Source organism: Phoca vitulina, unplaced genomic scaffold (assembly GCF_004348235.1).
Source record: "Phoca vitulina isolate PV1807 unplaced genomic scaffold, GSC_HSeal_1.0 scaffold61, whole genome shotgun sequence".
NCBI lineage: Eukaryota > Metazoa > Chordata > Mammalia > Carnivora > Phocidae > Phoca > Phoca vitulina.
In genome coordinates this window covers 7,176,772-7,203,896 of record NW_022589764.1, presented here as the reverse complement: position 1 = coordinate 7,203,896, position 27,125 = coordinate 7,176,772, and the positions used below count along the sequence as shown (strand labels likewise).

General features: G+C 37.2%; 1 protein-coding gene across 15 annotated transcripts in view; it reads right to left on the bottom strand.

Annotated features, from left to right (window-relative positions):
* Positions 1–27,125, bottom strand: part of TJP1 (tight junction protein 1) — a 239,816-nt gene that overhangs the window by 48,481 nt on the left and 164,210 nt on the right. For all 15 annotated transcript variants that reach the window (XM_032391257.1, XM_032391259.1, XM_032391260.1 and 12 more), the window contains 6 exons: positions 14,555–14,679; positions 13,754–13,856; positions 7,875–8,151; positions 3,958–4,061; positions 3,203–3,371; positions 2,229–2,376 (listed from right to left, as the gene is read on the bottom strand). In XM_032391257.1, coding sequence (XP_032247148.1) covers positions 2,229–2,376; positions 3,203–3,371; positions 3,958–4,061; positions 7,875–8,151; positions 13,754–13,856; positions 14,555–14,679 — 926 coding nt within the window. The remainder of the gene's footprint in view (positions 1–2,228; positions 2,377–3,202; positions 3,372–3,957; positions 4,062–7,874; positions 8,152–13,753; positions 13,857–14,554; positions 14,680–27,125) is intronic.

The following is a 27,125-nucleotide window of genomic DNA, read 5'->3' as shown; positions in this document are numbered from 1 at the left end:
GATGGGTTCCAATAAAACCTTATTTGCAAAATCAGGCAGCAGGCTGTATTTGGCCTATAGGCTGTAGTCTGCCAAACCGTGTTCTAAACAATAGTGAGGATACACTGCTCACCTAGTTATAATGATAATTATAACACATGCTAATGTGTTTTTCTCAAGAGGTCTGTCCATGTAATGTTTGCTTTCTCAGGAAAGAACATCACACAGAACAATGTAAGTAGGTCATAACAATGATGGGATGCTGTATAGGACTCATGGTGTTTTTTTAACACCAGGATTTTACTCTTAAAAGAACATCTAAATTGTTTCTCAACAAAGGATAATCCTCTACAACTCCACAGTTATTAGGATTTTAACATGAACTTTAGGGGAAGGAATACAACCTTTAAGCAACTGGTACTACTGTACATCTTGCTTATGGGCAGGTCACAGAGTTCTCAGGAATTAAATTCTCAGCACAAAAATCTGGAAATAACCTGAAGACTTTGGGTCTTCTGTAGTTGAAGCACTCTTTTCTTTAGTATATGCTACATGTTCTAACCATGTTCCTAAATCTGGTAGTGCACAGAAGAGAATGATACCAGCAACTTAAACAAAAAAACCCCACTATTCCCTGCCTCCATCTGAGAACAGGGCCTAGGATTCTGTATTTTTAAAAGATCTCATATAACTGGTATTACCCATGAGAATACCTGAGGTTCCCAATTAAAACACCCCAACTGAAATATAAAAAATCTTTTTTATAAAAACCTCAACTTCTAAGTTACAGATGCCAAGTGTGAATGAAATTTAATGAAAAAAAGTAGACATCAAAAAAACTTTCTAAAATTTCAAATTTGCTCACAATAAAAACTAATGGCCAAAATTTGGATCTTTCTTTCTTTCTTTTTTTTTTTAGGAAAATCATGTCCAAATTGTTTGATACCAGCATGGTTTCTAGGTGAGAGAAATGAGTTAAAATTACATCTGCTCCCATGAATCATCCAAGGGTGTTAGTTATATCACTGTGTATGTGCTGTGGCAGCAATCTTTTTCCAGGTAACATCTATGCTGTGTCAGGAAGATTTTTAAAACCAATATATTAACTTGTAGCAGTTAAAAATAATAATCAGTTGTAAGATAAACCAGGATGGCTTGTGACATACTATTAATATTCCTTTTAAAAAAATCATTACAACCTTAAAATAAAGATCAGAGTTAATTTATATATCTAAAATTTGAAATTTATAAAGAATCAACTTCACAAATTTCTCAAAACCAGCAGTGCACAGTCGTATCACTATGGCTTTTGACAATCTTTTAAAAAGCTTTCTTCTGGCTAGATATTCCTCCTTTCTCTGTTCACTTCTTTCTTGCCTCCTCACCTTCCTCAAGGAACGTACTCCCCACAGTCCAGTTGTTGGCCTCTCCACATTGTTTTTCTTCACAACCTTAGTGACTTCTATGGCTTGAGCTAACACCTCCACGCAATTAAGTCCCAAATTACCATCTCTAATCCTAAACTATTTCACTCAAGTTTTCAAGTGCCTCCTAAAGATCTCCATATGGATTATTATTAAAAACCACAGATCAACTGGGTGGCCTACAGAACCCTGCGAATGTCCATAAATTTTATGTAAAATGCTACATGTATGTGTACATGTGCCCTTTTCTAGAGATAATGGCAATAATTTTCAGTTTCTCAAATGTACATGCAACCCCAAAGACCATATAAACTCAGGTAAGTCATATACTAATAGTGTACCAGACTCTCTGGCATAAATACAGAGTGTATTTTTAAAAAGGAAAACAAAGTCCAGATTAAACTGTCTAGGGAAGGACTGCTAGTACAGTTAACTTTCCCAAGCAATAGATTCTATAAGCTGGCTAGCATCTTCTAATTCAGTGGATCAGCAAACTGCAGCTCAAGGCCAACTGTTTTTATAAAAAGTTTCACTGGAACACTGCCCTGCCTGTTCATTTACATACTGTCTACAGTTATACTTCTGTGCTACAAAGACAGAGTAGTGACAAGAAGCTGTGTAGTCTGCATACCTAAAATATTTATTCTTTCATTCTTTAAGAAGTTTCACTGACCTCTGGTTTTCTAGATAATCCCTAAATTGATTTTTAAAAACACACAAAAAAACATAATCAAAAGAAAATCTATCTTCTAGTTTTATTTGTAAGCAATACCACAAACATGTATCAAGCACACGTAACTATATTAACAATAGAGTGTGATTTACCTGCCACTGCTAGGCTGCTGTGGAGAGTGTCTGGAATGATCAGAAGGCTCTGACCGTTGGTCAGGTGATCGTGACCGGCTGTGGCGGGGAGGTCTGTCATGTGATCGACCAGAATGATCTGATGCCAGTGACTGAATTTCTGAAATGTCTGTTAGGTAAAAGGGTGCTATTTATTTCCCCATGAAATGATTATAGTAAAATGTTAAGGTACTCCAATGATAACAGATATAAGCTACTAAATATAATTTCATATAAAATTGTTGTTTTAAGCATTAACTTTATCAACCACTGATAAAAATGGTGAGCTGCCTACAGAAAAAAAAAAAAAGTGACACCATCGATGGACCTTGAATGCATATGCTAAGTAGAAATAAGTCAGAGAAAGACAAAAACAAAACAAAACAGAACAACCACAAAAAAACCCACAAACCTACACAACCACCAAACTCATAGAAAGAGATCAGACTTGTGGTTACCAGGAGGGCAGTGAGGGGGGAAGGGGGGAAGGGGAATTAGAGGAAGGTGCAAACTTCCAGTTACAAAATAAATGAGCACCAGGGATGTAATGTACAACATGATGACTATAGCTAACAGTGCTTTATGGTATATAAAGTTGTTAAAGAGACTAGATTCTAAGAGTTCTCATCACAAGGAGAACTTTTTTCTTTTTATTTTATCCATAGGAGAAGATAATAGATGTTAACCAAATATACTACGGTAAATGTTTCACAATATACGTAAATCAAACCATCATGCTATGTACCTTAAACTTCCACACTGATGTATGTCGATTTTTTCTCAGTAAAACTAGAAAGTAACTAAAAGTAAACCCTCTACCCCCAGTATAAATATTTGTAATTCTTAGATTTTGAAGGTGTCTGGCTTGTAGAAAATTATTTCGCTCAAACGTATCAAATCTTCCTACAACTTTAATAGGGCACTTAAAGGGACTTTCCAAACAGAACTGTACTCACCGTCTCTCTCAGAGGCATTAGCAGAGTGGATACTGTCAGAAAGATCAGGGACGTTCAATAGGGTGGCTCGTTCATCCCTCTGAACTACCATTTTTAACTTGCCTTTAGACCTTTCTATCAATGTCTTTGCATCTGTCAGTGACATATTTTCTGTCACAGTACCATTTATCTGCAATGGAAAAGAAACTAGGTTGAAAATAAATGACAAAAATATAAATGTTAACTTAATGTTATGAAACAGGAATATTTAAACTATCCTTGGCTTGCCGTAAGAACCAAAATATTCCCTTTATACTTTCCTGTATTATCAAAGTACTCCTCCTTCCCTGAAATAATAAAATTTTAATATACTGTTGCTTTGTCAGAAAACCCAAATTACTATCACTGAGCCTGTCACTTTCTATTGCTTATAAGCAAACTAACATTTCAATAATATTTAGGGCAGTCATCAAGACACTTATTGTATAAGACTAGACATATCTACCTACAAAGTAGCTCCTACCAGTGAATGGTAATTCATTTGTAGCGATTAATCGCTCAGGATGACTCCATGCCTAAAGAAAAACATTAGTGTTGACATGTAATAACAGACAAACCATTTTTGTCCATTAAAAATGGCAAGCCATCCAGTGCCCCAAACACAGATTTTTAATTTTTTTGGCAAAATTGCTTTGAACATGAGCAGAAGCATTATATGATTACATTAGAATTTGTTTTTTATTTCAGTTTATTAAAATGTAAGAACAGGACGATACCTTTAATACAACATCGCCTTCTTGAATATTGCCATCTCTTGCTGCCAAACTATCTTGTGAAATTTCCTTTACAAATATATGGCTGGCCAATCGAAGACCATACTCTGAAAGAACATATTTAAATGTCTTTAGTGTAAAATGCTAAGAGACTTAAGAGTTTAAAAACATAATAGTAATCACCACATTGAGTTTTTGTTGTTGTTGTTTTTAAGATTTTATTTATTTATTTGACAGAGAAAGAGACAGCAAGAGAGGGAACACAAGCAGGGGGAGTGAGAGAGGGAGAAGCAGGCTTCACGCCGAGCAGGGAACCCGATGCTGGGCTCGATCCCAGGACCCCGGGATCAGGACCTGAGCTGAAGGCATATGCTTAATGACTGAGCCACCGAGGCGCCCCCACATTGAGTTTTTAAGTATAATCAATAACAAGAAATTATTCTTGGTTACCCTGTAAAGATGACATTTCCTCTAATCATCAAAGCAATGTGAAAGCAAAGGAAGTATGTGATTCAAGCGAAGACTGACAGACCTTATTCCCATTTAACTCAGAGAAAAAAGCCCTGAAGAGCAGACCATTTCTTTCTATGTTGTAATAATACACTAGCTTCTCAGAAGGTTTAACGAATACAATTCTAAAAAGTGAACTGCTTGAGGCTGGAAAAACTCTGGAAAGGTTGACAATTTTATTGATGACTTGTGTTACCAAGCATACACTGTTTTTGTTTTCCCCAATTTCCGATTCCACACACCTCTACACTGGAGAGACATATACAGAGCATTAGGACATAAACTTTGTATGAGTGCAAACAAAGGCTTCAACTAGCTGTGCAGATACAGGCAGGAGTTATAAATGCCAATCCTTTCCTTTTAACACCAACCAAGTGTCCAAAAGTGAGGCAACATTAATTCTATCTATGGGTGAGGAAATGGTCAGAGTTGAAGAAGGTACCAGGAGAGTCCAGAAAACTGTCCAGGGACCTGCAAAACTGTAGAATTTTGTCTGTTTGTAAACTAGAACAATGACGACAACATAACACCAACAGTTTGAAACGCACTGCTCCTGGTTCTCTCAGGAGAGAGAAAAGGACTGTGTCTTTCTGCATTAAGGAAAAGGGGGGGAACCCCCCCAAAAAAACTCTCTTGGGGTTTTGTTTTTAATATGGGATGGGTAGCAGGTCAGCTAACTCAAGCTTCTATAAGTTAACTTAAGGCAAAGTTAAGGCAAATATACGAAGAGTGCTCACAAGCAGGAAAATCAGGGTAAAAAAAATAAAATGACTTTTGAGAGGATCTAGGCAGTCAAGTATATGTGCTTAATGGTTGTTATATCACAAAAGAATACAGTATTGATGACAAACCTATCCTTATTTAAGATTAAAAAGTTACAGGGGTGGGGCGCCTGGGTGGCTCAGTCGTTAAGCATCTGCCTTTGGCTCAGGTCATGATCCCAGGGCCCACATCGGGCTCCCTGCTAGGCGGGAAGCCTGCTACTCTCTCTCCCACTTCCCCTGCTTGTGTTCCTTTTCTCGCTGTGTCTCTCTCTGTCAAATAAATTAATAAAATCTTTAAAAAAAAAAAAAAAGTTACAGGGGCACCTGGGTGGCTCAGTCAGTTAAGTGTCTGCCTTCAGCTCAGGTCATGATCCCTGGGCCTGGGATGGAGCCCCGTGTCGGGCTCTCTGCTCAGTGGGGAGCCTGCTTCTTCCTCTCCCTCTGCCCCTGCTTGTGTTCCCTCTCTCCTTGTGTTCTCTCTCACTCTCAAATAAATGAAAAAATCTTTAAAACAAAAGATTAAATAAAGTTATAAATGACCAATACAGAGATGACTTCAAAATAATCCTCATATATGCATTTACTCCAAGTGTTTCCTTGAGTAAATATTAACTATGTGCCAGGCACTATGGATAAAAAGCAGCAAACGAAAGATAGTCCCTGCACTCTGGCAACTTCCACACACAGTAGGGGCAAATATAAGTGTGAGAGGAGGTCAGATAAAGGCAATACAGGGTTCCGTGTCCAGTATGGAGTCCAAGAAGGTCTTTCTGAAGAAGAAATACTAAAGTAGAAATACTACTAAACCAAAAGGATGACTGTGTGTAGGTGGGGTGGGTGGTAGAGACAGGATGGTTAAAAACAAATGCATCTCTGTGAGGGTGTCTGCAGAACTGACTGGAAGGGATCCACAGACTAGTTCTTGAGACTCATTAAGTTCACTTAAGAGGTGATGGTTGCTCACCAGACCAAAAAAAAAAAAAAAAAAAAAACAAACCATAACTATTAGAGGATGTGAGGTAACTAAGGTATCATGTAAATGATGGCTGTGATAAACTTGATTGTGATCATTTTATAATATCAAACCATCATGTTTACATCTTAAATGTATAAAATTTTATACACAATGTCAATTACATCTCAACACAGCTGAAAGAAAAAAAGATTATGGTAGCTTGGATAAGGGTGCTGGCGGTGGAGAAAGGCAGAAGTGGGATGGCTATTTAAGCGTGGTATTTAGGAAGTTAGCGTGTATTAACTGGGTATAGGGAAGTGAGGAAAAGAGAGATGTTAAGGATAACTACCATGTTATCCATAACCGGCATGAGAAACTGGGTAGATGAGAATTTATCAAACGAGTGACTTCATAAGAAACACAACAATTTTAAGAGGAAGATGTGAGTTTCATTCGAGATGTGTTGAGTTTGAGGGAGCTACATGAAACACTGAAGTGAGTATGCCTAATGGTCAGCTGGCTCACAAAAGTACACAGACATGGACTGGAGAAATAAGGTTTGCCATTAGCAGCAGATAACTGAAGCAATGAGTAGATGAGACTGCGTAAAGAGGTTATGTTGAAGGAAAAAAGAGATTCTAGAACAGAAATCTACCTAAGGTTAGAGAGTAGGATGAGGAAAATGAAGTTGCAAAGGATACAGAAAGGGGGTGGGAGACCCAGAAGGACACAGTATTACCATTCTCTTGAAGCCGAGAGAAGACATAATTTCAAAACACAGGAAGTCGTGCTCACTTCAGCAGCGCATATGATAAAATATAGAAGTGGTTAATGCTATGTAAAATGGTACTGAAAAGGCAAGTAAAATAAAGACTGAAAATTTCTACTGAATTAGTATGAATGGTTTGGGGAGCAAGGTGAAACAGATATCAGGCCAGAGAGGGTTGGAAAATGAGTGGTAAAATGAAGTAGAAACAGCAGGGCTAGGCAGTGTGAGAAGTCCACTGCAGTGTAAGGTGGAGAGCAAGAACTAGAAAAAGGTCTGTCAGGTGCCGGTAGAGCAGATCACAGTGAGCCCGCATGGTATTCTTAGAACAACACCTTTTTACCAAAATGATCAGTCACAGATGCTTTCCAGCATTTGAGAGACATGTCCACAACAGGAAGATGCCACAGATTCATTCTTATCAAATCTGATTAACTAGGGGAGGCAGCTGGCTTCAGTTTAAAAAATTTTAAAGATGTCCTGCATTATGGAGATACCCTATCAGGGGGCTCCTTCCCCTTAATCTCTTCATTTAAAAAGTATTCTGCCCCCCCCACCCCTCAAGCCTAAGATTTCTTCCCATGGTTATGCTACTACTGATCCTAACAGCTAGGTAAAACACTGAATCTGAGCTTGGTCATGGTATGACATTTGCTAGCATAATTTGCATTTGGCTATCCTAATCACAAGGAATCCAAAATCTAACTACTGGACAATTTATCTGAAGGACTATCTGCTACAACAAAATAATTCAAGAGAAAAGAGATGATTCCGAAAGCCTGCTAACGGGACATGACTTACGGCAACAGGACATAACAATGAAGAGAACAAAAGCAAGGACAGGAAGGGATGGCAATTTTACTTCTTACCACAATTAGTGTAAACATTTTCATGCAAAAATGATAAACGAGTTGGTAGAGAATACCTTCATTTTTCCGGGATTTCACCAATGTGACTTTGGTGGGTTTGGCAGGTTGACTGGAGGCCACAGATCGCCTATCAGACCGTGGGGACAAACTCCTCTCTCTGCTTGCACTTCTATCCCTTGCCCAACTCTTCTCACTCCTTCTACTGACCAGACCGCCACGACTGCTTCTTGGGTCATGGACTTCCTCATCGTAACTATCTTCTTCATTCTCAGACACTGGTTCAGGATCAGGACGACTAACTGGTATCTGAACTTTCTTCTTCCTCCGAATGGTCTACAAATAAAGATTACAAAGAAGCTGACTGATTTCCATATATACTTTCATTTCTAAGAGAAAGGAAAATTACAGTTTTCTGGTCCCTTATCAATTAATCTAATTATGTATCAGAGACACACAATACACAAAAAATTTTAACAGATTACTAGAAAATACATTTCCATAATGGTTGTGTTTTCTAAACAGATCTGGTTAAGAACCAAATCTGGAATAGTGAGGCAAATGAAGTCCTTAGTTACTTAATTCAGAAAAGATTTTCTAGGTATAATAATCACAAGCTTAAAGAAAAACTAGTAATTGTTGGTGGTTGAAATAAAGGATGGGGCACTGTACTCTAATACCATCAAATATACTGTAGTTGTTACCAAGCAAACTTGCAAGCCCAACTTGGCACCTTGAAATTTTCAAAATCCATCAATATCAAGGCCCATAACTGTCCTACTGAAACCCTTAACAGAGAAATTTACTGTACTTCCACACTAACATTCAACTTAGTAAAGTTGGAGCTAGTAACTCTGTTATATTTCACCAATACAAACTACTTTCGGTTTCTGTATCTCTCCAATTTATAATTTCTCATCTTGGTATAAATCCCATCTTCTGGCTTTCTTTCCTCAATGACTCTGATAAGTGGTTCAATTTTCCCTGTTCATTTATTTCCTTCACTTTCTGTAGGTTCAAGATCTACAAGCGTTACCTTTTGATTGAGTGGCCTCTTAATCCCTGGACTGTGTGCACCTCGCCTTCTCAGCCTGATACACCCTGGATCTCTTCACAGATCTGTAAGATCTTCTTGGGTTAACACTCCTTGTCTCTACTTTTGATGCCTTGATCTACTTAAACTTTTCTATTCCCATCTTCTTTCCGATTCCTTTCTCATCTGTTCTCCCAGTCCATTAATTCCTTCCTGGTTTCACCTGCCTTCCTCCCAAGTTTTCGTGAAATATCATGCTGTGATATTTAAATGACTTTCTCTTGACCTCTCAATCACCTGCCATGACAAACTCCAGTCCTGTATTATCTTCACCTTCAGATGGCTGCGTTTCCACACTTTGCTGAGTAGGTCCTCCATAAATTCATTTTACTTGACAGAATTCTTTTGCTTGTTCAGTAATGCTTTCCTCTGCCCCTTGCCTCTCTATGGAATTTGCTAACACAGGTATTTCAAAACCATTCTCCAAGACCCCAATTGCTTAGCCTGACTTACAGAGATCAGTGCCACTTCACTTCCCCTACACTCCTACGTTTTTTTAGTATCTCATTTATTTAGTCTTCCTTCGGGGCTCAAAGACCAAGTTGATCCTCTTCCTGAATGAATGAAATCCTCCCATATGAGCTCTTATTCTTATCCCTACCCATCTCTAATACCTTCTTCACAATAACAACCCCTGAAGGTACTTATGACTTTCATCTCTCCCTCAAATTTCTCCTCTGCCTACTACTAATCTGCTAATTAATCTTCTATTCCTTTGTCTTGCTACATATTTCCAAGTTATCCTATCTCCTCCCTTTGTGGCTAATTTTCTTCAAAGGGCTGCTCTACACTTAATACTGCTCGCTGTTCCTTTCTACTACCAAGGGTGATCAGAGAAGGCCCTTCTGAGGAAACAACACTGAAGCTGAAGCAGCAGCAAGATGCCAACACATGACAAGAACAGACAGCTCAGTTCCCTGTTAGGAACTGAGAGAAGGCTGCCTGTCTTTCCCCCCTCTGCGCCCCACAGCTCAGGCCCTTATCAAGTAACATTTACTGTAAAGCATTCTTAACTGACTCTCTGTATTTTAGTCTCACCTCTATTTCAATCTCCAACAAACTATTTTAGAAGTAATACTTTTGCAGTATTACTTTAAATCTTCAATTCCCCCCCTAGCAACATACAAAAACAGAGTAACCAGATGAGGACCAGGAGCTTTCCATGTCTTCCTCCAAGAGAGTGCCTGCCACCTCTTTGGAAATTTACTGTACCTGAAACTACTCTCAATGTCCGATGTACATTATGGTTATGACTGTGTATACCCATCTATCCTATTACGATTCAAGTTCCTTGGAGAAGGTCCTTACCGTGCATTTAACTATACCTATAATGAAATATTTGCAACCAGTTAAGTGCTTAACCTATTGAAAAATATCCAATCCTGTTATAATTCTCTATGTATATTATAATTAATGGTCATAAACCTACAAGAAGATATTTAGCAGGTTTGACAATTATGCTTGATTTTAACACTGAAAATTTTGAAAGAGAAATTTGGGGGAAAATGCCTACTTCAAAACAGTTTAGCTAAATTAAAGATTCAAATGTAAAATAAAACAATGAAATTCTACAAGTACTAGAATATAATAAAGGATATATGCTTTTATAACTCTGGTAAGGTAAAGGCTTTTGTAAGCCTGACACCAAAGGCAGAACCAACCAAGTAAACATCTGACAGACATGACAACACAAAAACGAAAGCATTTCAGTGCTGAAACAAAATGACATAAAAACAAGCCCCCAATCACCATAAACAACTTACACTCACAAAAGCAAATAGGCAAACAATACATGTAGTATATATGACATAAGGCTAACCACCCTAATATATACAGCTCTCTAGTACGACAATCACCACCACAGCGATGCAAAGGAATAAGCAAAAAAGAAACATAAATGGGCAGTATATACACTACGAGATGATCAAACTCATTTGTACTGTAAAATATTTCATTTGAATTACTATGTTCAGACTGTTGGCCAAAGATTTAAAAACTGTTGATAAAATTGGACTCTCAATACCCTATTGGCTTTCTGAAGGGCACCGGCAATACATATATCAAGTCATTCATGCCTTCTGACTGAAAAGCCACTCCTAAGAAGTTATTCCTAAACAGTAACTGAACAGGTAGGTAGAAACACAATGATCTTCAACACAGTATTTTTTTTTTAATACTTGTAGAAACTAGACACTGAAATGCCCACCCATGAATGGGCTAGGTAAGTAGCCACATGGAGATATACTGAAGTGCTCACAGAGGTCATCTCTAGGAGATGTTTCTGCCCAATCATTTATTTCATAATGCTTTTTTAGGATGGTGAGAATTTTAGTAAAAATTATACATGCTCACTGTGTCATAAACAATTTCTAACTTCACTTATTGTTAAAGCTAAATTACCTTATTTATGGTAATGACATTATCTCATAGGGATCTAACATTTTAGTTCAACAGAAAAGAAATAATTTATTTGCTTAATACCCAAGGAGCTCTTAGTTTATGGAAAGATAATCATATAAACAACCAACCACCCCAATGTAAGAGCACAGGGAAGAAAAGGGGGAAGAGGAGCTGGTTATTCAGAACTGAAAAAAAACAAAACTAAAGAAGCAAAAACAATGTATATAATGACCCTGAGGTTCTGGTTATGGCCGGAGATGAATTAAGAGTTAAGAAAGACACCTCACAATGAAAGACCACAATCTAAGACAATGGGGTTTTATTCTAAAAGTCATATGGCGGGCGCCTGGGTGGCTCAGTTGGTTAAGCGACTGCCTTCGGCTCAGGTCATGGTCCCGGAGTCCTGGGATCGAGTCCCACATCGGGCTCCCGGCTCAGCAGGGAGCCTGCTTCTCCCTCTGACCCTCTCCCCTGTCATGCTGTTTCTCTCTCTCTCTCTCTCTCTCAAAAAAAAAAAAAAAAATCTTTAAAAAAAAAAAAAGTCATATGGCAATGATAAACTTAACAAAGTAAGACATGATCCAATCACTTCAAACATAGAAATGAACAACAGCTCTCTGCTGATTAAAACACCCTTCTACCCAATCCCCCTATAACCTCTCCCTATAGAGCAAAAAACACTTGCCCAACCTTCCTGAGTTCTGCCTTTCCAATTCATATAGCTAAGTACAGTCAGAGCAAAATCCACCCTTGAAGCTGCCCCAAATCCCTTTCCTATTTCAAATTCATTACAGGTTTTAGACCTACTTCTTATAAAATAATTTCTATGGGGACAAGTCCAGGATGTAGGAATACAACTTTCTTAGATGCATTATTAATGTGGAGTGTGTATGGTGAATATTTTGCATGGCAAACAAAATAGCTCAACATTTCAGAGGAACAGAGAGCTTAAAAAGTTGGGGTTATAGGTGAAGCTCACAACCTTATGTACAGAGAGAAAAACCCAAATTACCTAAGGTGCTCACCGTGGAATGTGCAACCGAAAAACACTATAAATAATAATAACAATACTCAGGATCAGCAGCTAAGGCAAGCATGCTAAAACTTACTCAATTTTAAGATAAGCAATTATAAAAATTAGCAATTTGCTTCTGTAAACACTACAATCTCATGTTCTAAAAACTGTTTAAAAACTCTACCACCCACTAGCCAGTATGTATATGAACTGTGATTTAAAAATAACATTACAGCTATAAAAATGTAATTACAATGAAGTTGTGAAAATATATACTCAAAAGAAGATGTCTGTCATTTAGAATGCAGTAACTCAACAGTGGATCTACTGCAATTTGAGAAAACTCTCACCTCACCAGCATTAACACTGGTGTGGAAATAAACCATATGGCAAGCAGCCTACACAAGGGAAGAGGGCCTAGCAACTGTGGGGTGCAGAGTCTCAGGGAATACACCTTCTAGATCTCACCAAATCCCTAAGGTGAAAACACAGTGCAGGTCTTCCCCTCACACCCTCTCCCTTCCATTGGGTCCACTGTGGTTCTGAGTGTCTGCAAGAAAGCAGAAAATAGACAAGGCAGGGCAAACCATCTAGATGCCTACTCTGCCTCTTCTTTCCGCTCTTTATACCTGAACTAAGGCCTCAAAGCAGTGCCTTTATCATTCCTTTCAGAAGCTAGATGGGCAAAAACCTGGGGGAGGAGCAAAGTGGGTAAAAAGTAGCTAATATGCTCCGAAACATGGATGTAATTTTAAATAGGACTTTTACATTAAATCCACTTTGTGCCACATTTGCTTAGTTTTACCTGTGATTTGAGGCCAGTTATCAAGAGTTAATTGAATTTCTTTTCCCTTACTTAAAAAAAAAAAAAAAAAAGACTTCTTACAGAAATAATGAAATAGAAGACAGATTCCAGCTATATACTGTAACAGTAACATTAAAATGCACCCTGAACAACCCTACAAAGAAAATCTTACCACTTTCTCTCTCCTCAAACTGTATCACAGTAACAAGGAAAGTGGTTGATGATGTATGTGTTCAAGGGACAATGTAAAACTTGCCCATTAAAAAAATCCTGTAACAGAAAACAGGGCTAAATATTTCAAACAGACTACATGCCAAGATTCAGTCTAACTTAAGTACTTAAAAAAGAAGGAAAGATTAAGCCATAAAAAGGTGACCATTCAATCACCCCCACCTTTCCTCTTCAATTAAAAAAAAAAAAAAAATCCTAGTATCTAAACTTTGAGAAAATATACACACAGTGATAAAACATACTACCAGTATTAGAAGAAACACTCTTGTAAGCTAACTTTAGAACTATTGATCGAGTTTTCATTTTCTTAAAGGGTTAAGATGAATTAAAAAACCAGAAACATATCAACGATAAAGTTGATACTTTTACTAAATTAAAGGTAAAAGATACTTACAATTTTTGCATTCTTCCCACTTTTCCTTAGTTGCTGAACAGCAAAAGCATGTTCAACATTATCCATTGAAACTCCATTAACCATTGCAACTCGGTCATTTTCCCTAAAGAAAAAAAGGTCACCAAAATAACATGTTAGAAAAAAACACACAGACAAGTTTGTGAATATATTTTCAAGATGGGTACTTCCACAAAAATACTTAATTATAGGCTAGTTAATCTATTTGTCTTCAGATCAATGATACAATAATGTCAAACGATTTACTTTCTGATCTCCTACGTTTAGTAACTAACCACAGGCCATTAATTTTTTTAAATCATTAATACAATGTTTTTACAAAAGAGTGAAAACAATACAAAAAATAATTTTTGGTGATACAATTAGAGGGCATTAAATAATATTATGTTACATAGCTGGAAAAAATTATTCCCTTTTTAAAAAATAAAGTCTTTCTCCTTCTAGGTTTCTTTCAATCCTTCTGACTATACGCTCACTTTTCTGCGAGCTAGTGTATCTTTGCCTCTCTTTATCTTGCTTATCTTAACTGAACAATAAGGACAAGATTAAGGGTGAGAGGTTCCTGAAGGCTAAATCCCATCCCAAACTGAGTAAAAAGTTTTCTCTTCACCATCTTAATTTTTACAGTGACCACCTATTTAAGGTAAGGGTTACTAGCTTTCCATTTATGATAGAGATAAGTAGAAATGTATGTTAATTTAAAGAAATCACTAGCAGAGTATGCCAGTAACTAAGAGTAGGAACAGTGCTTGTAACACAGGTGCCCAAAAGAAACATGCTTACTGTAGCTGTCCTTCAGCAGGTCCCCCTTTCAGCACATCTGAAATTACTATGGAAGTTTCCCCACTCTGAAAATGAGGGTTGTCTCTTCCACCAGATATTGCAATTCCAAATCCAAATCCAGGAGCCTAAAGTAATAATTACAGAAAAACAACTGTTCATTGTATCATACAATCTAAAAAAGTTTAAATATAAAAATTACAATCTTATTATATCCATGATCCAAACACTTGCTTCCGTGGATACATATTAGAATGATCTATCCTGGTATGGGAATGCATATTCTAATAAATTAATTGCTGGACATAAAAGAATATTAAAATTTGCTGATTACATGAATGAATGCTAAGTATTAAAATACATTTAAAAATTCTGAACACTGAAATCCTGCATTTATTTTTGATTATCAGAAGAGCTCCTGAAGGTACTGGCCGTGCACTAGTGTGATCATCACAAATACAGGCAACTAATTTATAGGATGAACACTTAATTAGTATAAACATCTGGTGCCATTTTGTATAATAAAATATCAATAGCTGTGGAAATCAAATATGTTATTTCAACTTCCTTCAATTATGCTAAAAATCTCTTTAGAAGTAGTACATTATAATAATGTCTTATATGCACATCGCAAATAACAGAAACAATCATATCAAACCATTTAAAATATATTTTTAATTAAAGAAAGTAACAAACGATATACTTCTAAATGAGCTGAAAATCTTAATCACAATGACTAAGGGCAGACCAATACAAAGAAAATTCAAAATATTTCCAAGTTATTAAAAAACTACCTAATCTCAAAAAAAATCTATACCATTCCCTTGAAAGGAAATGAACCATTCAGAGTAGTCTAAAGAAACATCAAATATTTTCCTAGGGTTCCACAATCACTAAAGCAGAGGAGTGTGTTTTCATATAAATTGTACTGTACTACACACTACAGTCCAAACCACCTGATGATATAGGTTGTCCAGTGCACAACAAAGGAGACCACATCCGCCATGGACTAGGTATAGGTCATGCATGACCTTCTCCTCCCACCCCAAAGCCTACTGAAGTAGCAAAAGAAAAAGAAAGAAGAAAAACTCTTCTTAAAAAAGAATAAAAACTGGGGCATGTAGGTGGCTCATTCCATTAAGCATCTGCCTTTGGCAAGGCCCTGGGATCAAGCCCCACATCGGACTCCCTGCTCAGGGGAGAGCCTGCCTCTTCTTCTCCCTCTGCCATTCCCCCCACTTGTGCTCTGTGGCTCTCTCTCTTTCTCTGTCAAATAAATAAAAATCTTAAAAAAAAAAAAAAAAGAATAAACACCAGTAATTCCACTCATAGGTATATACCCCCCTCAAATTAAAACATATGTCCACACAAAGACTTAAACCCAAACGTCCATAGCAGCAGCATTCATAATAGCCGAAAAAGGGAAAACAACCCAAATGTCCATCAACTGATGAATGGATTAAAAAAAATGTGGTATATCCACACGAGGGATTTTATTTGCAATAAAAAGAAATGAAGCACTAACACATGCTGTAAAAGAAGCCAATCACAGAAGACCACATATAGTATAAGTCCATTTATAAGAAATGTTCAGAAAAGACAAATCTGTAAAAGCAGAAAGACAAACCTATAAAGTGGCGGTTGTCTAAAGCAAGGAATGGAAAAGGATGGAGAGACTGGGGAGTAATGGCTTAAGGTAGAGTATTTCTTTTGAGGGTAATGAAAAGATTTTAAGAAATGACGTGGTGATGGTCATACAATTCTGTGAACATACTAAGAACCACTGAATTGTATGCTTTGAAGGGTGAATTGCATGGTATGTGAATGATACTGCAATAAAACTAATGCAAAAAAAAGGTTAATGTCGAAAAAAATAAACAGGAAAACCCTCGGTAGCCAAAAACAATGACATCTGTATGAATCCATCTCCCTATATATATCCTCACAAAATAATACTACAAGAATAAATCACTACATAAAACCATTCCGTTGGTATAACTCAAAGACCAACAATATCCAAATTTCAAAACAGAAACAGGCTTAAAATTTCAAAAATAAGAAACAATTAAAAGAAACAACTGTTGGCACAGAATTAGGAAACACAAGAAACTACTTTACAGAACAAATTCAAATAAACCCACATGAACCAGGGGCACCTGGGTGGCTCAGTCAGTTAAGCGTCTGCCTTCGGCTCATCATGATCCCAGGGTCCTGGGATCCAGCCCCGCATCAGGCTCCCTGCTCAGTGGGTGTCTGCTTCTCCCTCAGCCCCTTCCCAACCCCCACCGCTTGTGTGCTCACAGGCTCTCTCAAATTAATTAATTAATTAAATTTTTTAAAAAGGCAAAGAAAAAGAAAACCCAGATGAGCCAGGTAATTCCTAGGGAAATACAGATTACTGAAATGACTATCAGAAACTAAAAACGTAATTTAAACAATGCAATTTCTGGAGATGAAGGAGACAAAATTATCCCACAAAAAAAGCACCAGCCACAGATGATTTCATAGGGGAATTCTTCAAGACATCATTGTCCGGGTAGCCTCAAAGCTCCATAAATTGTTCCAGAGCACTGAAAATGAAGGAAAGCTTCTAAACTTTTTATAAAGCAACTATAATATTGACATCTAAATGATAGTGGCTATCCATAAAAACAGAACCCCACTCCAAATATTAAAGCCCAAAATGATTTCTATATAACTCTACAAAAAGTATTAAGCAAAAAAAGAGCAAACAGAAGGCAACTTCCTACAAATACTCCATGACAAAGGGATTTATTACAGGAATGCAAGATTCATGTATAAGGAAATTCACTGGTATCATACATATATCCTATTACTAAATCTAAAGGAAAAAAAAAATTCTATGATTATATTCACAGACCTTAAAAAGGCCTTTGAAAAAATCCAACAGTTACTAGTAAGAAATAAAAAGTTCAAGAAAATTCATTCAATCTCTTGTAATAGTTGCTTTTTATTAAAGTACACAAAGAAAATCCAGCTTCACACACATACGTAGTTAAAAAAAGGAAGCTATTTTAGTAGCCCTTTTAGGTGATTATGGATATTCATGGTTGATTTTATACCAAAACTTGGTGTGAGTTTCTTAACAGTTGCAGTGTACAATCTGAAACCTGGTGTGAGTTTCTTAACAGTTGCAGTGTACAATCTGAAACCTATCAATGAACTTTTTGTACTCAAATACCTATTGGCAGGTTTTGCACTTCCAATGGGTATTTTATCCATCACGGTTTTATAATAGCATGCCTTGGTCATTTGAAAAATACTTAGGCAAATCTTTCAAATGATGACATATTTCATTATATATTTTTTAAAAATTGTGTATTGTGGTGCCTGGGTGGCTTGGTCGGTTAAACATCTGACTTTGGCTCAGGTCAAGTAAAAATAGTGTGACATACACAGACATACACACAAATTGTTTCCAATTCAGTCACACAGGTACTTCAGTATAAAGTGTCTTATGCATATATCCCATTTCAATGCATAATTTTAAAACTGTACTCAAAAGCTGAGACGTGGTAAAACTAAAACGAGTGATTTTTACCGCTTTGAATCATTCTGAAACTTGGAACTGTTCTTTAAACTGTGAGTGTGTGGCAGTGACTGTTAAGTAACGTTTGGTGCCACTGCCCTGATTTGGGCTATGGCGGCTAGTTTTACCCACCACTGCTTCTGTACCTTTACTACAAATTTAACTATAGCGAAAAAGACAAGGAACATTTTCATACTGTTAGGAAAATAATTTGCCCCAGAGCCTAAAAAGGTTTCGGAGACCTTTTGGGGTCCTCAGGCCATACTTTGAAACCACTGATATTAGGAACTACTAAAAAATAAGAAAAAGAGGAAAAAGAACCCACAAGAACAACAATAAAACAATGAAACAGATTATTTGCACAAGATATATAAGATGTTAAAACTCATAATTAGAGAAATGCAAATGAAAACCACACGGTGGATGGTAAAACTTAAAAGTACGAAGACATTTTGTTGGGAAGGCTGTAGAGAAAAAGGTACTCTTACACACTGCGGATGGATATGTAAACTATAATTCTTTAGGAATTTGCTAATTAACCTAACAAAATTACAAAAGCACTAATCTTTTGACAGAGCAAACCAATTTCTAGGAATTAAAAAAAAATTTTTTTTTTGAAGATTTTATTTATTTGACAGAGAGAGACACAGCGAGAGAGGGAACACAAGCAGGGGGAGCGGGAGCGGGAGAAGGAGAAGCAGGCCTCCCGCGGAGCAGGGAGCCCGATGTGGGGCTCAATCCCAGGACCCTGGGATCACGACCTGAGCCGAAGGCAGACGCTTAACGACTGAGCCACACAGGCGCCCCTAATTTCTAGGAATTTACCCTGAAGATACATATACATCTCCAACAATATGAAAATACATACACAGTTATTCCTTGCAGATTGTTTGCTAATTACAAACACTGGGGAAAAACCTAAATGCCCAAGGAATACCTAGAGAGCAGTGGGGAGTAAGGGGTGGGATTATTCTTTTGCTTTTTTTTCCTCCTTGGAAGAGGCTCAGACTAATCTTTTATTCTATATACTTTTATGTTGTTCATTTACATCTTGCTTGGTAATTCTTTTATTTAAAAAATGTTAATATAACACAAAAATATTATAAAGAAATGCTGAAAATGTCAGAAACTTTCAATGAGAAAGACAGAGATGAGAAGATAACTTTCCTTACATGTGAGCAAATCTAGGTGTAGTTTTTGGCTGCAGTGAGCCAGGGTCAAAAACCTGGCCTGCACCACTACTTCTAATGCAGCCCTGGCTCTTAGTAAGGCATGTAAATCCTGATCAGTGCTTGCTACAGTTCATTTAATAACTACCCAGAAGTCTGTGGTCCCCACATCTGGCTGGGGATGAGAATCACTTGGAAACAGTTTCAAAAGTGCTTGCTGAGGTACAACCCCCACCTCATGCCAATTAAAAAAACAAAAACAAAAAACAAAAAAATGAAGAGGCGAGATGGCAGGCAATTTTTTTAAAAAAAGATTTTATTTATTTGACAGAGAGAGAGAGAGCGTGCACAAGCAGGGGGGTGGCAGGCAGAGGGAGAGGGAGAAGCAGGCTCCCTGCTAAGCAAGGAGCCCAATGCAGAGCCTGGGATCATGACTGAGTCAAAGGCAGATGCTTAACTGACTGAGCCACCCAGGTGCCTCTGGCAAGCATTTTTTAAAAAGTGATTATAATGGGCAGCCAGTGCTGACCACCTCAGCCTTAAATGGTTTGTGAACTTCAGACCAGGGTGGCAATCAAAAACTTCAAAGGTTTCAACTATTCCACACTTCCCCTTCCCTCTATCTTCACCCTTGTCTTATTTGGCCTTCTCAATAAATTTCTTACCTCCACCAGCCTACAATTTACCTTCCCTCTGTTTGAAGGGTTATCATTCTAAAACAAATCTGATCCTGTCATTCCACTGCCCATAGGCCCAAATTCCTTAGTACGAAGCACTGTGAAATACAACTCCAACTTGCTTCCCAGCACCCCAGTATTTGCTCTAAACACACTGACCTACAGATCCCTGCTTAAGCATGCCATGCATTAGCAAACTCTATGCTTTTGCATCTCCTCTTCCACACCCAGGTTTCCTTTAGGACCTCATCAGTCTTGCAAGCTTTAGCTCATCCTTCAAAATCCAAGTTCAATGTCATCTCATTCATAAAACCATTCCACTTTTCCACTGATAGAAGAGGTACACACTTCTGCCTACTTAATATATGGCACTGTAAGTAACCTGGGTATCAAAGCCCAATCTGGGAAGGATTCACATACTCATCTACACATTCCAGCTAAGTACAACCCTGCAGGAGCCTAACACAAAGTGGTCTGTCAACAATAGCAAACCGAAACAAGTATATGATTAATTATTCAATTTAATTTTAATTAAGTTCCCATTTATAGTAAGTTGTCTTTGGGACGCCTGGGTGGCTCTGTTGGTTGAGCATCTGCCTTCGGCTTGGGTCATGATCCCAGGGTCCTGGGATTGAGCTCCGTGTTGGGCTCCCTGCTCAGCGGGGAGCCTGCTTCTCCCTCTGCCTGCCGCTCCCCCTGCTTGTGCTCTCTCTCTCCCTCTGACAAATAGATAAATAAAATCTTTTTTAAAAAAAATCCCTAAAGAAAAAAAAAGTTGTCTTTTTTTTAACTAGCACTAATTTGAGCACTAGAAGCTCAGATTTCTGGAAAAATTAACAGCCATGGTAGTACCATGGATTTTGAACCTTCCTGAATTCTCAAAGGAAAACAAGCAGGGCAGCTATACAATAAACAAAAAGCCCACGGACATTTACAACAAATCCCAGTAACCAATACATCCCCCCTCAAGGTGCAAAACACAAGCAGTCAGGGAGGAGCAACTAGCTCTGAAACTTGTGTGTTCCCAACACCTACATGGAAGGAAAGCCATACAGTGTCCAACATACCTAAGACCCGAAGAATCCCCAAGTAACTAACTGATAGGTATTCACTGGAAAGAACGGGAGGAGAATTTAAGAACTGCAGCTGAAACTGGGAGGGATTCTGCCTGCTCCAATGGTGGGTGAGCGCCAGGCGCCGGCAGCAGGGCCGTACCCAACTGGAGCAGTGTAACCTGTAGCAACTGTCAACACTGACCTGTCACAGGCCCTTCTAGGACAGGGCCCCACACTGCAGAGCTACTGCTGGCAGTGGGATTAACACCGGGGGGGGGGGGGGGGGGGGGGCGGTGGGGGGAGGGGGGAGAAAAGGGGGAAGGGGGGGGGGGGGGGGAAAGGGGGGGATGGGACAAGGACAGGAACAACAGAGGCAAAAGAGAAGGTCCAGATAAAAGTGTGCAAAAGGCAAATAGCTAGGAATGTCAGAAAGCAGCAGTTACGTTTTTTGGCAGACATACGTGCATGTATGGGTAAACACACATACACACGCAGAGGAAAACTAAGCCAATTTCTAAAAAACTCCCTAATTTTATATAAAATGAGCAAAGAAAGTAACAGGATCAAATCCCTTACAAAATTACTATAAATATAGTAAGTAGCAGAATAATAACCCTATAAAAATGGAAGCATGCCAGAATGAGTGCTCAAAAATAAAAAGGATCAAAGCTGTTACTATTACAAAACAATCTAAAAGGCTTAAGAAACTATGTAAGACACAAAAGAACATAAATAACAATTAGAAAAACTCAAAAATGAGTTGACAGAATTCAAGAGTCAATTATAAATTTTAAAAAGTAATTTTTGATAGGACAAGACTAATAAATACTACTACAAAAGAAAAAGAAAGCAAAAGGAGAAATCTTAAAAACAAAAAAATGATGCATAAGATTTTTTAAAAAGATAGAGAAAATTACAAATATTGGAAGATAGGCATAGAGATACATAAAATACATACATATACATATAAAAATTTTTAGTATTGTTTCCAGTAATTAAAATTGATAGTGGCAGAATTATTATTATTCTGAACAATCGTATGCTCTGTACTAGACTTACTAAAAGACTAACATGGTTGTCTTCCTGAGGCATTTTCAAAAGAAAAGCAAATTATTCCATTTTATTCTCTTAGATCTTTACCATAAACACTTGGTAGGTGTGCCAAAAGATAACTGACTTTTACATATTTACATGAAAAAATGTCCAAGATAATGGGTTTTTTAAATTTTTTTTATTATGGTGGTGGTGGGGGAAAGTGATTTAAAGCAGTATAATAGGATCTCATTTATTTGTATGTGCACACACATATATAGGTTATAGCTTTTGGAGAAGAGCATCAAAGACTTTTACTTTCACCATGTTAACCTTTTGAGACTATAAGCAGCCACAAGCAGCAATAACTTAAATGTTTATATCTTTGCCTGGTAGGGAAACAGAATTTATGGCCTGGGATCTGTTCAGTTATTTGTCCAGTTTTACTGGACACTAGCCATGCCCATTCCTTTACATACCATTATAACAGCTTTTGCTTTGAGTAGTTGCGACAGGGAACCTACTATGGCCCAAAGAGCTGAAGCAATTTACTATCTGACCCTTTAGAGAAAAGCCCTTTGCCTACTCTTACATGTTAAAGCATTTCTTGATTCCTTAAAAAAAAAGAAAAAGAAAAGAGAAAAGGGAAAAAGTAGTTCCTAAAAGGTGATTCGTTGCAGAAATATCTGGGTAATCTCTTTTCTAAACATTCTTCTCTATTCTCTTCAAAGATGCCCAATTCTCTACTTACAGATTTCCCTGGTTGCCTTCTACTTTTTCTCCTGGTTTTCCACACCACATTTTTACAATTAGCCACCTTAATCCTAGCTTTTTTCGCCAATTATAGTTTTCCTCTTCTCCACTTAATTCTTCCAATCAACCCTCAACATTCTATGGAACTCATTCTAGCTGTTTGTTTCTGCAATGGACCCTGGGATCACTGAATTTTAAAACCAAACAGATCCTCAGCAATCAGCCGATTCAATTTCCTTTTCACAAATGAAGGCAGAGGCCTGGGGTCCTACTTATTCATTATTCATCAGGTCGTGGTCAATTATGTTATTTCTACTTTCTATTATGAGTAATGCTGCTATGAACACTCATGTAAAAGTTATTGTGTGAATAATTTTTTTCCATTTCTGTTGGGTGTATACCTGGGAGTGGAACTGTTGGGTCACATGGTAATTCAATGCTTAACTTTTGAGGAACTCCCTGTTTTCCATCATGGCTACACCATTTTACATGTCCACCAGCCAAATTCCACATCTTTACTGATATTTGTTACTGTCTTCAGTGATAACAGCCATTCTAGTGGGTGAGATAAGATATCTCACTGTGGGTTTTGACATATATTACCCTGATGGCTAATTTCTGTATCTTTTTTAGAGAAATGTCTATTTAAATCCTTTGTCCATTTTCAATTGAATTACTTGTCTTTTTATTGTTGTTACAGGAGTTTTTATATATTCTGGCTATAAGTCCCTTATCAGATATATGTTTGCAAATATTTTCTTCCATCCTTTCACCTTCTTGAGGGTGTCCTTTGAAATACAAACTTTTCATTTTGATGTGATCCAATTTATCTGTTTTCTTTCTCTTTTGCTGTTTGTGCTTTTAACATCATATCTAAGAAACCACTGCCTAAATCAAGGTCACAAAGATTTATTCCTCCGTTTTCATCTAAGAATTTTATAGTTTTAACCCTTAAACACTTAAGTCTATGATCCATTTTAAGTTAATTTTGTACATGGTATGAGGTATAAGTCCAAATCCATTATTTTGCTGGGTGTTGTCCCAGCACCATCAGTTACAAAGACTATACTTTCCCCCACTGCGTTGTCTTGGCATCTTGTTCCAAGCTTACTTCTCATTCAATCACCTCCCCTGCTGAAACACTTGACTGCTCACACTCCTAACTAGGTTCCTTGCTTTCAACTTCCACCCTTTAATTCTTTAGTATATACTCATTTAATCTTTTATAATGCTTTTTTAGAAAATAAAGATGACCAACTCATTCTTTGAAATTCCTAAATGAGAATTTACTTCATTTCTCAAAGGATCATAAAAACATATATGCATTTTCGAAGAGAATTCTGAAACTAAAGAAAGTGGGGATGTGTCACGGTGGCAAGAGGGATGGAACACAGGACCTTCTGAATGCAATTCCATCTCAAGCTACAGACCTGCACTTGCCAATACGATAGCCATTAGACACATGATGACTAAGCACTTAAAACGTGGCTAGTCTTACCTAAAATGTGCTGAAATTGTAAAATGTACATTGGTTTCATAAGACTCAGTATGAAAAACAAAGTATATCAATTTTTACATATTGAGTACATACAGAAAATGGTATCCTAAACATATTAAGTTAAATAAGATTACAAAATTAACTTCACCTGTATTTTTTAATGTGAAGACTAAAAAATTTTAGATTACATATGTGGTTTGCTTTTGCAGTGTACTGCTACTGGACAATGCTGCTATTACAGACCTCCTAGGAGTGACTTTGTTGAATAGGTGGGCCTTCTAGATAATTTTTATTGGACATAACCAAGTACCAAGCACCAAGAGGATATAAAATTAAGATTTCCTACCCTTAAGAAAATTATAATGCAGTAGGAGATGGAGGAGACGACAACCTGAGGAAAACATTCATCTGTCACTGAGGATAATAGGACCAGAATCCATGAGGCAAGGAGTTCTGCCTGTTTCTATTCTCTGATATAATTTCAAAGACTACAACAGTGTTTATCAGACAGCGGAGCACCCCAAAATTACTTAGCCTTAAAGATTAAATAGGATTTCAATGGCTTCTAGTATTCTCAGGTGAAGAAAGTTTCCTCTAAAAATGCAAATAGAAGAATGAGGCAATACAGAAGCATACCATATATTATTCTTGACAATAAACAGGAGAAAATGTTAGTTTTAATCCACAGGGATTTTGTTGTTTTAAAAGAAATTACTTCCAACCTTTCTTATCACTGACCACCAGATGTCAGAGAATATGATTTGACCTTATTTGGCAATACTGAGTATCTATACTCCAGATTACTGCCAAAAGAATATAGCCTCAAATTATCTCCTTTACTTTTTACAATTGCCAAAAGCCCACTAGCTCACCTCAACGAGAATGACTTTCTCATTCCTCTGTCAATGTTTCTTAAAAATGTGATGCCAGAGTCCATGGCCCTCCATTTCAAACTGGAACATTTTAAAAACATGGGGCCCCACTCCAAACCAAATGAATCAGAATCTCTGTTAGTTGGGGGATGACCTCGTTGACTTCTCTTTACAATAAGCCCAGAGAGCCACTGCTCTAGATCAGTGGTCAGCAAACTATGGCCTCCAGGCCAAATACTAAGTAAAGTTCTATTGGAACACAGCCATACCGATTTGTTGACCTATTGTCTGTGGCTGCTTCTGCAATACCACTGCAGAGTTGAGTAGTTGTGACAAATTTATGGTCTGCAAGACGTAAAATGTTTACTTATCATCCAGCTTGTCACAGCAAATTTTGCTGATAATGCTCTAGTCTAAGTTTTATTCTGGATCAACTTGGAACACCAAAAGACTGACATATTTGAAAGTACTGTTCTGCAGTCTCAGAGAATGAAGTCAATGAAATTATGCTTTGGCATAAGTCTCTCAACTTGTACTGACAGGGCTATTTTTAGAAACCTCCAAAAAACAATTCCTGAAAAAAAAAAAAATTCTGGGAGGGATGGTTATTGAGAACTTCTATTCTGTCACAGTCTCTTTGATGAGGCCCAGGAGGCAACACACATCTACGTTCCCAGCACAACAGTTAACATGTTTAAAAACCAAAGAATTATGAATTCTATATTGATCACTATGTATCTTCTGATGACATTTTTCTGGGCTGGTACCTTTCTCATGGCAAAAGAAAACCAAAGCACAAGAGGTCAGCTACAGAAAAGAACTTACACTAATCTTCTAAATAGAAAACGCAGACTTGCCTATTAACACCTACCATGAGGTGGTATGAGACTTCTAACACATTTAGAAAATTGGGCTGTTTTCTCAATATTCAAGATCTTTTCCTACTTTGCCTAAGCTAATGAGATACAGATCTGTAGTAAATACACTTAACATTTCCCTATATTTAAAATCCTAACAAAACCAGGCAAAATAGTAGAAAGGAGAAACAAACTTTAGCTAATTTAAGTGTCTTATTTTGCTTATTTAAAAACTAAAAAGGTATGAGGAAGAAACAAACAACGTGATAATGACAAATTACCTCTACAGTCGCAAATGATCTAGCTTCTACCTAAAGAAATTATATAAAGAATAGCAATTTAAACCCAATGTAAGCAGAAGGAAATATTAAAAAGACCAGAAATCAAGGAAATAGAAAACAAAATAAAGAGTAACAATGAAAACAAAAGCTAGTATTTTGAAAAGATCAATAATATTGTTAAACCTCTAGCTAGACTGACCAAGAAATAAAAGACCCAAATTACCAATATCAGAAATGACAAAAGGGACATTATTACAGATCCTACAACATTAGAAAAGGGAATATTATTAACCATTTTATGTACATAAATTTGACAACTTAGATGAAAGGGACAAATACTTTGAAACATACAAATTACCAAAGCTACCAAAACAAAACCCCAAAAAACAAAAAGCAAAAAAACTCACAAAGAAATATATAACCTGAATAGTCCTACGTAAAATGAAAGAAAACGAATTTATAGTTAAAAGCTTTCCCATAAGAAAGCCCTCCAGGACCAGATGGTAAACACTGGTGAATTCCACCAAATATTTAAGTAAGAAATAACATCAACTGTACAGGAACTCTCTCAGGGAACACAACAGGAAGAAATACTTCCCAACTGCTTGTTTTGAGGCTAGTAGCTTTCCCTGATACCAAAACCAAAAAAACAAAAAAACAAAAAAATACAAGAAAAAATCCTAACCCGATTCCTCAGGAACACAGAAACAAGTATCTTAAGAACACACTAGCAAATTAACCTAGCAATATATAAAATGCATAATGTATCACAGCGAAACAGAATTTGTCTTGAGAATGCAAAGCTGTTCAATATTCAAAAATCAAGAAAC